Source organism: Sceloporus occidentalis, unplaced genomic scaffold (assembly GCF_023333645.1).
Source record: "Sceloporus occidentalis isolate IW3139 unplaced genomic scaffold, rSceOcc1.0.p SCAF_137, whole genome shotgun sequence".
Taxonomy (NCBI): domain Eukaryota; kingdom Metazoa; phylum Chordata; class Lepidosauria; order Squamata; family Phrynosomatidae; genus Sceloporus; species Sceloporus occidentalis.
In genome coordinates, this window is record NW_028317117.1 from 1,385,469 (window position 1) to 1,398,285 (window position 12,817).

The 12,817-nt window shown below is 40.4% G+C and overlaps 1 protein-coding gene across 1 annotated transcript in view; it reads left to right on the forward strand.

Annotated features, from left to right (window-relative positions):
• The first annotated feature begins 5,955 nt into the window (after positions 1–5,955).
• LOC149281205 (vomeronasal type-2 receptor 26-like) overlaps positions 5,956–12,817 on the forward strand; it is a 34,379-nt gene continuing 27,517 nt past the window's right edge. Inside the window, exons 1-3 of the mRNA XM_089499553.1 lie at positions 5,956–6,047; positions 7,108–7,329; positions 8,089–8,250. Coding sequence (XP_089355679.1) covers positions 5,956–6,047; positions 7,108–7,329; positions 8,089–8,250 — 476 coding nt within the window. The remainder of the gene's footprint in view (positions 6,048–7,107; positions 7,330–8,088; positions 8,251–12,817) is intronic.

Consider the following 12,817-nt stretch of genomic DNA (forward strand, 5'->3'; position numbering starts at 1 on the left):
TCTTGACGGTTTATGGTATATAATGATAAAGCCTTCTGATGTACCCTTGCCTTTTGCTTAATAGATTACAAGCTTGCTAGACCAAGACCCTCTTTTACTTCTGTCTCAACCTGTGTTACTAAAAATGAAATAATCTAAAAGTGCTAACTTTTCATATTTGGAATTTAAAACGTTTTTGAAGGGCATGCGTCATTGGCCAGTAGGTCATTCTTTGTCTTAATATCTGAATGCTATTTTGTTTCACTCACCTGAGTATAGCCGTACACGCTGAGTATCTGTGCTATTGGTACAGTGGTTATTGAATAGTGATCGCCAATAAAACCAACCAGCTTTCCTCGTTCTGAACAAGAAAAATTAGGAACAATTTTCGTTGGTCCAGATAGAATTTGTAAAACACTTTTTACCGCCTTTCTAGTATCCAAACATGAATCATGTATGTGATATCCAAGAGTAGTATTTGGTAAAATATTTGGATTATTGTTAATTATTTCAATACTAACAAGAAACATTCGAACATTTACATAGTGACGTGCAGTAGGTCTGTAAGATAAAAAAGGTAAAGGTGAGATGATCCTTATGAATGAAAAAAATATAAAGCACAATTTGAAAGTAAATATTCATGAATGTTTACCTGTGGAACTTCTCAAATGAGGATAATCACATTTCATCTTAAATATTGTATGCTTTAAATTACACATATCCAGTTGATTGATATAGTTTTATGTAATATATGGCATCCAAAGTGGATCCTTTTTGTAGAATTCCCACTGAATGTTTGGTGCATTTTTAATGTCTAAAAAATGCATATTGCTGCATGACCAATGTGTCCAATTTTTTCCAAAAAAATCAATCAGTTAAATGTGAAACTTTACTATCCCCTTAAAGAATAAGGTACTTTTCACGTATTTCATGATTTAACAAATATTTTCTATGGGTTTATTTCAGAAATAAAATAGATGGAAAAATAATGAGTGTGTGACAGTCCCATGTTACCTTACAATTAAACAATTTACTATTGCTTACAACAATAAATCAATTATTACTTTACTTGGTTATTTTACAGTTTATCTTAATTTGATGTTGGAAAAAAAATGATATACTGCAAACAAGCATCTCAATGTGCATATTTTAATATGTAGAGAACAGAGCACAGGTTATTTCACTAAAATATTATTTTTTTGAAATTTTATTTTGGAAGCTTAACTTACTGCATACAAATAATCTTGTTTTTGAAAGGATTCTCTGTGAATGGGAAATCGAATCCTGCTGAATTTACAGTGAAAACTCCTCCGATGATAAGGTCTCCGTCTTTAAAATATTCATAATCCTCAAATGTTTCTTTTATATGCAGATTACATGCTGTGGTAGAATTCTGAGTCTCAGCTTTGCTGAGCATCACATTTAGCACTAACATGAGTAAGTACATTTCCAATGAAGGCACTTCCGATTTAAGCTTAGACATCGTTCTCAAGGATCTAACCATATAATACACAGACTAAAATAAAAAATATTTTTGTGATTACAGAAAGCAGTAGCATGGCTCTCCGCGATGTGTCGTTGTCTTCTCTGTCTGCTTTTTCTTTAAATAAAGCTCAGTTCATGGCTTCCTCTTTTTATACACTAGCGCTCAATACACCCAACAGCTACCTAAATCTAGTGACATGCACCTGGGGTTTGGGATCAGAAGTCCCTAAAATATATTAAATATTGTAACTTAATCATAAGGTAAAATTATACAACTTATAATTATGCATCACAATTCCCAACACAACTAAACAGCTTTGTTTAAAGGTCGAGGTCCAAATCTTTAATATATTTAGATAATGAAAATATACTTTTTATGTGATTTGAACAATATTTGATGCTAAATGCAGTAGACTATGGGAAATATCTTTAAAGAGGTATTGTAGATGGCAGTTGAGTCTTGCCAACCAAGTATCAGAAGTCCTCCCAATATATAAGGCAAGAGTGTAGGATTTTGGGCACAATGTTTTGGCCAGACAAGCTGGCCTGATGTGGGATGAGAAGAGCCACATTTCGTCACTGACTCGGAACAATGGTGTTCGCTCAAGGTTTTGTCCAATCCTCCAATCTAGTGGGAGGATTTCCACAAAAGCCCCACTATTTTGCCCTAAGGTGAACTTTCCCCCAAATTAGGATGTCCTCCCCCTGACTGTAGGGGCAAGATGTCGTCACTGGAAGTGACGCCATTTTGGAGGAAGTTGCAGCCAGGTTATGTCTGCAGGGATGTGGACGAAGATAGAAGAGATTAGATAGAGGATGAAGAACAAAAAAGGTAAAGAAGCAGAAGTGGCTGGCAGTAGCCGTCTGCAGAGAAGGTAGGGACAGTGTGAGAGAGAGAAAGTGAACAAGAATGAGAATATGAGAGAGTGTGAGTTTTAAAGGGGCCTGGAAATTTCTAAGCTTTTTGCTTTGTTTTTGTCAGCTGAGTGGGGGGTCTGGCCATCTTTTCGTGTCTTTGTATGAATTATCAAGATTTGGTAAATGTGCAAAGAATATGAATCCAAATGCACAAGTCCAATGCTGATGGACCTGTGTAGCTGATTATTATAGGCATATTCGGCTAGTGGTAGAATATGAAGCCAGTTGTCCTGCAACAACAACAAAGGTAGTGTCTGAGGATCTGGTTCACCCACTCTATTGGGGCCATTGGATTGCAGGTTAGATCACATTGTGTTCATGTTGATGCTTTGTTACATGGCCATAAAGAACCCCAAATCATGAAGGTGCAAAGTGGTTCAAGTTGAGATTTAACTCAGTGGTGTACTTTATACTTCTGTAAGAGTATTATAAGCTTGTGGCTGCTAAACCGTCCAAAGGGTCTGCAAAACAAAATGTTCGTATTTCACATTTAGAAACCAAATTGGGCACATTGTCAGGACTCGGGTAAGCAGGTCAGGTAGGAGCCCAGTTCCAGGGGATACCAGAGGCTCAGTTTGTACCCCACAATGCATTATAACCAGAAGGATGATACAGACATGTGAAAAGAAACACACCACAGGCTGAATAGTATGATATGGTCTGTATTGCAGAAGCTGGAAGACAGGCAAGTACAGGCTCTAAGTCTCTTGACAGGTAGCTGGATACGCGGCCCATGCCACTCTGAACTGGCATGGGCCCGCTCGGTGTAGCTGGGCTCAGAAAAGCCAGATACGTTATGCAGGAGAGTGGTCAATTTCAAGCTGGGTCAGAAGCCAAAGATAAGAAGCAGGATGCCAGGAACGATTCAGGACCTGGTACAGAGCCACAGCAATAGGTTGCTAAACTGCAACGCAAAGGCAGCAGGAGTCAGCAGCTACTTAAGGGGTAGGGTTACACCGAGGTAAGCAGATGTCGCTGGTCAGCTCGTTAGCCTACACAGTACTGTGTACTGTCCAGAGGCTGCCGCGGATATGACACCTTGAAAATAAATACAGATTCCTGGCTGTCTGGGTGGAATCCTGACACACATCATGACTTGTTCTCTGTAGTTTCCACAATGGCAAAAAACGATGTGTGCTGGTAAGTTCTGTGGATGCATTCTGTGTGAGCAGTCTGGGTGTAATGTGTGATCTATGCCTGTGATTTAGGGTTTCCAAACATTATTTATTTGATCTATACCTTCAGCGCTGAGTTTGCTTCTGATTTTTCAGTTGAGCTATACCCGCAAGGTTGGTTTTGTGTGTTATTCAGTTGATCTATATATGCAATGCTATGTTTCCATGTGATGTTTATTTGATCCATACCTGAACTACATAGGGGAAGAAAAGCGTGCCGTGACACAGTGAAGGAGAGGACAAAAGTGATGCTGAGGGTGATGACGGGGAGGGGAGCACCACAGTGGTGGACGCACAGTGTGCCTGATAACCTAAGGCTGTCCCTTCTTGTCATGTTCTACCCAGGCTGCGGAGCTGCATATCTGTCTTGCTTCAGTTTCTCTGTTTTGCGTTAATCCATTCCTGGATTTCCGTATGCTCTGTTCTGATCTTCCATTCCTTGCTTTTAGTTCTGCTCTTTGCTTCAGCTCTGTTTCCTTTATAAGGTGTGCCCCACCTGTGTGTTCTGTTTGTCTCAGTCTGCAGTCTACAGGTATGTCTCTTATTGTTATATGTTTGGTTTGTTTTGTACCACTGTCAGCAGGGATTAGCGTTAGCACCCACCGTCATTGGAGTACCTTGGCATAGTGGTGGGCTAAGCATACTATGGCCATAAGATGTGACAGAATCTCCAATAGTTATCATTCAGTCCTAGGCTAGTTCCTGTATTTATGTGTGTCAGTCTGATGTAACCTGTATCCCCGTGTCAGGCTGAAAGGCTGGTATAATGGTGGAGTCCGGTATGCAGATACGTAGCACCAGGAATACGCAGTAGGGTAGGTGAGGATAAGCCGAAGTCAGGTACGAAGCCGTGGTCAGGGAAATAGCAAGCCGCAAGGTCAAAATCCAAAGCCAGAGTCAGGAACCCGAAATATCAGGAACGCCGTTTAGTAGCCAAGGGTCGGAATATAGAGGGCAGCAGAGTCGAGGGTAAGCCAGGTTCGGTACACAATAAATCAGCAGGAAGCATAAACGCACAGAGCTCAAACTGGAAGGAACAATCACTGAGCACTGAACTAGTCTCAGTGCTCAGTTTTTAAACTTGCCGCCTGGGGAACGCCTCGCCCCCAGCCGTGACGTCCTTGGTGCGCGTACCCCGGCGTCTCCATTCCGGGACGCATAAAGCTTGTTGAGGGCGTGCGCGTGCGCGCCTAGCGGCGGACATGTTGGCAGCAGAGGAGGAAGAAGCTGGAGACGCGCCGCGGGATGCAGTACCCGCGGGCATCGGGTACTCAGATGAGTCGCTTCGGCGGACCCGGAGTTGCGGCCCCTGACACCCCGGCAGCTGGGTGTCCTGTTTTGTATCCCTGGCAGCGGGGTGTCCTGACTTGTATCCCCGGCAGCGGGGTGTCCTGTCTTGTTCCCTGTTGTGCCCTGTATTATGTATGTCTTGTCTGGTTATGTTTCTTGCTTGGTCTCTCTGTTCCTTGCTATGTCCCCCTTGCTCTCCCTGTACTTTGCTTGCTCTGTCCCCCTTGCTTGTTATGTTTCTGTTATATCCTTTGCTTAGCTTCCATATATACTTCCAGCCTGCATCATCCTGCACGTGATTCTAGTGATATGTTTCATGCTTGCTCCAGGGTGCCTGCAGGATATCACTTCGTTTCATTTTGGACTACATCCGCTGCTATATCAGGGCGCTGGTGTTTGGCTGCACAACCCTAGGTGCTCAACACCCGGGAGAGTGCAGTTGCCCTGCACCAGGCCCTGTCCAACTCCGCTACTGCACTGTGACTCCTGCACACAATCTTTGGGCGTGCTGGGTCAGTGCAGTCATCTCTATGGACCCGGTCCGTGACACTTCTGTCAGTTGCTGTGTCCCAACACAGGGGAGAGGTTCTGCTTTAAATAAGCCAGCGCCCAGTAAGTTTCCTGCCGCCCCTAACTTGTGTGTCTTCCATGTTCCAGTTCTTCTATTGTGCCATCAATGCAGAGGGAGTGGGTCTCGTGTATGATGTGCTCACATAGTTCTGTCCCCAAGGGTGAAAAATTAGGGGCGAATCCAAGTCCAAATAAGGTTGAATACCTGTTCTACCTCCCGGGGCGTTTGGTTTCGGATGTTTGCGAGATATGCAGCACCGCAGCCTGGATGGGGCATGACACAGTGGGTGGGATATATTAGGCAGCAAGTGAACATTCTGTACTTCATGTGTTAGAAGCAGGAAAAATGGGCAAGCAAAAGGATCTCAGCAACAATGGTCAAATTGTGATGGCAACTCACTCCAGCTCTTGTGGGGTGTTCATTTCATGTGTGGTCAAATCCAACAAATGAGCTACTGTAGCTCAAATTGCTGAAAAAGTTAATATTTGTTCTGATAGAAAGGTGTCAGAACACACAGTGCATGGCAGTTTGTTGCGTATGGGGCTGCGTAGCCGCAAACCATTCAGCGTGCCCATGCTGACCCCTGTCCACTGCGGAAAGCGCCTACGATGGGCACGTGAGCACAAGAAGTAGACCACGGAGAAATGGAAGAAGGTGGCCTGGTCTCATGTATCACGTAGATGGCAGGGTGCATCGCTTACCTGAAGAAGACACGGCAACAGGATGCATCAATGGATTCCCCACCTCGCAACAGCATACTTTCTCCTGGCTTCATTTAAACATTGTAGTGAAATACACTTTAGTCCCCCCACATACATTTTTTAAAGTAAAATGATGGATGTCAGTCTCAAAGTCATGCAAATAGATGAAATCTATCAGCATTTTGGTTTATCTCATCTATCTTCTTTTGGGCCCCCCAGTAATGAGTGGACTCAGGGGAGCTGCTGCTATTGTCCCACGTTAAAGACAGCCCTGAACAGGTGCAAGGGAGAAAAATTACTTTAATTATGCTGAATGCTGTGAAGTAGTTCTAGTCTCTATACAATAAGGTTTCTATAAACTCAAACATTAAGACTGATCCGTGCTCCTGTGTATAATTTGATATTGATGTTTTTAAGAATAGCTCCATTAATCAGAAAATTACAACATTGGATCGCAAAAGCAGCATATATGCTGCAGGAAACTGTTAATCAGTAATCTTTAACATACATGTTTTTCTATTCATTTCTGGCCTAAACAGGATTATGTAACATTTAGGAAAAAATATACAACTCAAAAGTCCAGCATTTTAGGTTAATATGGCAAAGATCTCTACAGCCACCATGTTTTTCCCTTTGGTGCTCAGATAGGCCGGGATCATTGCAATCCAAACACTGCAGAACACCAGCATGCTGAAGGTGATGTACTTGGCCTCATTAAAACTGTCAGGTAATGTCCTGGCTAAAAAAGCTATAATAAAACTAACAGCTGCCAGGATCCCCAAATAGCCCAGGACAGAGTAAAAGGCAATAACTGAGCCTTCGTTACACTGAATGATGATCTTTCCCTGATAAGATTGCATGTCCTGCTCCTGAAAGGGAGGTGAAATAATCAACCAAATGATATTAATTAGAACTTGAATAAATGAGCAGAACAAGACTATAAAAATTGGCAGTTTGACTCCGATACATTTATTCCACTTGCTGCCAGGCCTGGTGGCTTTAAAAGCGATACAGACCATGATAGTCTTGGCCAACACAGAAGACACAGCTACGGAGAAGATGATTCCAAAGGAGGTTTGACGGAGTATGCAGGTTATATCCACTTGCCGTCCAAGGAACAGAAACACACAGAGGAAGCTCAGCATTATGGAAACAAGGAGGATGAAGCTGAGGTTCCTGTTATTAGCTTTAACAATATATTTATTCCAGTGTAAAATAAACAATCTCAGTACTGCCAGTGTAATTAAGCAAAAGAGAACTGAGACAGATGCCATTATTGCAGTCAAGGTATCGTCTGTATAGGATAGAAATTCCACCACTTTGGGAATACATCGATCCTTTTTCTCATTTGGCCATTCATCTACTGGGCATTTTAAACAATTGTCACTGTCTGTAAAAAGTGAAACAAATGATTTAAATTACAAGTGATATATTGTTAGTAATAGAGATAATAGTCTATTTATAGGTTAAAAATTTTAATATTCCAATGATTCAGTACTCAGTGCAGGTCTAACATACCAGTAACATTTGATATTTCTCCTTCTGAACAATAAACACAGTCGTAGCAGCAGGAGTGTATTCCAAATAGTTGGACTTTCCTCTGACCAGGTAAACAATTATTTGAGCATTGAGATCGTGGAATCTGACAAACAAATATGAATTCATTAACATCTAACATTATTAGAGACCAAAATGTTCCAGTTTTATTAAGATTGATTTAGATTGAAAAGAAGAAACATTCTAGCAAAGGTTCACAATGAGCCTTATGGTGGAAAAAAGTGATTCTGTTATCATGTTTGAAAACAAAATATATTTATTACAAAACAAGAAATGGTTTACCGGTTCTGATTCTTTAAAGCAGGTGGGGAATGGCCGTCTCGAGAGCCGTATAAAATCTTTTGGTCTGGCCCGCTGGGCAAAAGGGGCAGCAACTGCACACTGTGCAAGCAACATCTCTTATGCCTCCAAGAGGATGCTGGAGCCCAGCAGCATTGCGTTACGTTACGTCCCATGACCCTGCTACGTTCCTGCTTCCCCTGGGTGGTACAAGAGACATTGTTAACAGCAACACAGAGGGAAGCAGCAGGCCCCTGCAGAGTCTACGAGCAGCACAGAGAGACGTGCAGTTCAGGTAAGGGGGTGGAGGACGGTGTGTGAATGAGTGAGTGATTGAATGAATATCTAAGTAAAGGAATATTTCTGAATGAGTATAAGTGAATGTGTATCTGTGGATGAGGAATGAATGAGTATCTGTGATTGAGTGAATGTCACTACACTTATCTCTCCGCTCCCCTTCCGCTGCTGGACGAACTCCTCCTGTCCCACAATGCCGTTCAGCTTCCAACATTGCCACCACGATTCAGACAGGGCGCGTTCTAAACTTCCTGTGGACATTCCTACAATGCCTGTGATAGTGCCTAGTACATTTTGGCTATTGTAAGTTTTGACTATGATTTACCCGTTTAACCCATTGCTGAACCCTGCTTGTCCTTGACTACAATTTATATGTTTAACCCGTTGCTGAATCCTGCTCATCCTGACTTTGATTCTGCCTGAATATATAATGTGGGGCTGGTAAATAAGTTTACAAGGGGGTGCTGGCTGAAGGCATCACATAAATCAATATTAAAAGAGGGTCTGGGTGGTGGGATAAATATACAATGTGGAACTGGCAGGGGCAATACACAAGCGTGTGGGGTGTAATGGGGCATTCATTCACAAGGGGGGCTGGCTGGGGACATCACATAAAAGAGAGAGCTGTCTGTGGGATAAATATACAATGTGGGGCTTACTTTTAAGTTGATAATTTGTTATGGCCTGTGAATGATGTTATAAATATCCAAATTGCCCTTGGCAGAAGAAAAAGGTTCCCTACCCCTGTTTTAAAGGGTGAGGAGTTTGGGGGACATTTTTATAGGGATCAGAATTCAACATAAGACAAATTTTAAAACAGAAGCAGGATGCAAATTTTTCAAAATGAGTGTAATATTGAAATGGAATAAGACATACTACATACACTACATAATAATTTCTAACCTCGTTGTTGTTGGTCTTCCATGTTATCTCATGTGTGTTAATAGCAAGCCTCTGACCACTTGGATACCAAGGAGTATACAGGCCTACAAAAGTGTCATTTCTTAATGAATCAGATGTGAATTTCAGATTTGTAAGCATGTAAGGGAGAACACATTCACCATTTTGATCAAAAACAGGCACTGGTTTGTTCGAGCCCCGTACATAATCTGTGTTCTTGATAAAATGATGTATCTTTTAAGGAAAGTAAAACATGTATATAGATAATTCGTAATCTAATAATTATATATAAAAATGTATAGGAAATTAAATTGTAAAAAGCTGTGAGCATTTTTGTGAATGGGGTGCAGTCATTGGGAATTACAATGTTCAAGACAATTGGACAAGCAAAATTTTAACTTTGCCCATAAAGCACACCAACATTAATATTAATGCTACCATGCGCACCACTCTAAACATATTTGCAACATTTATTGATTTTCACATATAGTTAAACTTATTGTATGAAAAAATACACACAATTTTGTCGAAAATAATCCTATTTGTTAAATTGTGAGTGCTTGCAAGTTGGCAAGAATTTGAGCCTGAAGCATCAAGACACATTCAACAGGCATTTCACCGCTTGCATACATTCAGTAGGAAATATAAATTATGTGACACAGTGCGGTTTGAAAAAACTCAAAGATTTAACCGGCAAGTATTGAAGTGTATGAAGCTGATTAAAGTTTATGGAGGAAGCGATGCAGCTTTCAAACACTGGGGGTCACTGGCGTATGTTAATATATTTAGACATTCCTGCACAACAAGCAACAATTTTTAATCTGTTACCACAGGTAAGGAAATATGAATTTTATTTATTGTTGCTCTGCTTTTTTCCTTTTGCATCAGGCTTTTTTTTTATTATTTAAGGCAATGAATGGGAGTGTATTTAATTACCCCACACACACACACACACACACACACACACCATCAGCACAAAGGGTGGGGCACTCATCCAGGCTTTGGATAACAACCACAGATCTACAAGGTGGCATAATGGGCATTACAATGTCCATTTAACCTATAGAATGCTTTGTATACTGTAGTTGTGGTAGGGGTAAAACATAAGCAAATGTCCAGTGGGTCTGAAATGTGCCTAGACCTTTAAAACACTCCCCTTTTGTAGGTAGGATAGGGGCCAAAGAAATGAATCAATGCTAAACATAGGGGTAGAGTAAGATTTATTAATAAAGGCTGTGTTATGACCTTTAAAGGCAGTTCTCAACGCCTGTCCAGGGTAAGGGGAATCCTTATGTTGTATGTCCGCTATGTATAATTTGATAGTGTTGGGAAGTTTGCGATTAGTGTGGCATCCCCCATCCTCCTTCCCCTGGTCGTGAAAGAGTTGCTGAGCACCTCTGGATACATTCCCCTAAACAAGCCAACCCCCCCTTCCTGTCCTGAACATGAAAGAATACTGAGCAGCTCTGCCTAAACAGGAACCGCTCCCTCCCTGCACATGAAATGAGTAGAGCTGCTGAGCAGCCCTGGATAAAATCCACTAAATGAGCGCCCCCCTCCGTGCACATGAAACTAGCAGAACCACTCTTGATGCCTTCCCCTAAATGAGCTATATGGGAAAATGTTGTTTTTTTTTGATAAAATATACAAAAAATTAAAAATAAAATAAACAATAAATAAATAACAATAAAATAACAATAAAGTGAGCTCAGTGATGTAATTTGGACATAATTGACAGAAATAAGATGTACAAGAGATCCCTAAAGGATTCTCTATCTAACTGGTGTTGATAAAAGTGAAAAATAAATCCATAAATATATATTTAAAAAGCCCTTAATCAATTTGCCAAAGCACTACATCTAAATATTATAAACCCTCCCATTCTCTACCCTTGTAGTTAACCCTTAAGCCAGAAACATTTAAAATAGTACTAAATACTAAAAATTTGCACGAAGGGAGTGTCTATATTTAGGGGGTGTTACGGAACATAAATTGGGTCATTGTTCACCAGTGGCACCTACCCTATAGGAGAAATGATATATAATATAGGGAGTTTTTTTACACACTAGAACTGAACTCACATTTATTATTTGTTGCATGTTTCTATTGTTTCAAAGGAAAACCCTATTTTTTCTGGAAAAAATATAGGATGTATAACTTGTCTGGGTACATCAAACACGGAAAAGAGGAATCTTGATTAAACCAACATATGGTAAAAATGGCAAAAAAAATGTACGGTATGTATGGTGCTAAAAAAAACTTGGCAAGGAAAGGGTTAAACAGGCATGCGATAGAAGTAAGGCTATAATGATTGCTTCTTACCTGCTGTCAAATTCTATGTAAGATTGTATGTTTCTATGTAAGATTGACCCTAATTACTTATCTATACCTCCATCCTGACATGGTGTAATAGTGTGTTGCAAGTAACGGTTCACTATATAGTTATTTGTAAAATCCCAACATATACATATTTTACAGGTGAGAGAGAAGTAACCCTACTGGTTTCATGGATGTTCCATGTTCTCTAATATTTCTTAATCGATCAGGTGCATATTGTTGAATATTGCGATTGACGGTGTCTTCATTAATGAGTCAAACAAATAGGTTCATTATTAGAACAAAAATTCCCTCATATAGTGTCTTTCTAATATTTACCTGGTATTTGAAATTTGTTCTTTTTTCTCTTTTATGAGGCTCCGTATTCAAATTTAAATGTATGCTTTCCACAGCATGGGCCATAACATTTACTGCAAAATTAACTCGTGGAGAAACACCGGTAAATAAATCCAATGCAAGTTCACCCAAGCGTTTTTTCTCAGTACAGTTCTGAAAAGATATTCTATAAAAAAACTTAAATAGTTTATTTTTTAATGAACTTAAAGACAAACATTTCAAATATAGGGAATAAATATCTGCAAGTAGTCCATCATTCGGGAATTTGGAGGGTTTGATATCTTTGAAATACTTTTCGGTTCCAGAAAAAAATATAGGAGAGTGTTCAATACCCAAACTGCCATTAAATGTGCCGATATTAGTCAGAAATACTTCCGTCTTTGAAGCTGAAGAAGGGGGAAGAATTAGTGTCTTACTGTGAAAAACATCTTTTAAGACAAGCAGTGTGCTAATAGAAGCATATGTTAAGGCTCCACAAATCACAATAACTTGAGCAGAAGATTTTCTAACAATTTCACTGATGTGATGTAAATCGTTTTTGATGCCCTTGTTGCTATGTATTGTGTAGGCAACACAAATACCCTGATCATTGAGATATTTGGTTAAAATAAGACTCTGTTGATTTCCACCGTCATCATCCGATGTAAATATTCCAACCCAGGTCCAGCCAAAGTGTTTCAGAAGGTCGGATATTATTAAGAAATGGACATGTTCATTCTGAAGTGCCCTGAAAAAGTGCGGGTAGACACGTCGATCACTTAGTGAATAATCTGTGGCTCCATAGCTGATCTACAAAATATGAAAACATCATTTGTAACTTCTGATAATAATACAATGCATTAAAAAATTGTTTTGCTACACTACATTTCAAATACGAATGGTGATATTTATTTTTGCTAAACACAGCATGCCCTCTCTCTCGCACAGGAATACATAGAAACAGGGCCGGCGCTGCCATGGAGCAGAGTGGGGCAATTGCCCCAGGCGGCACT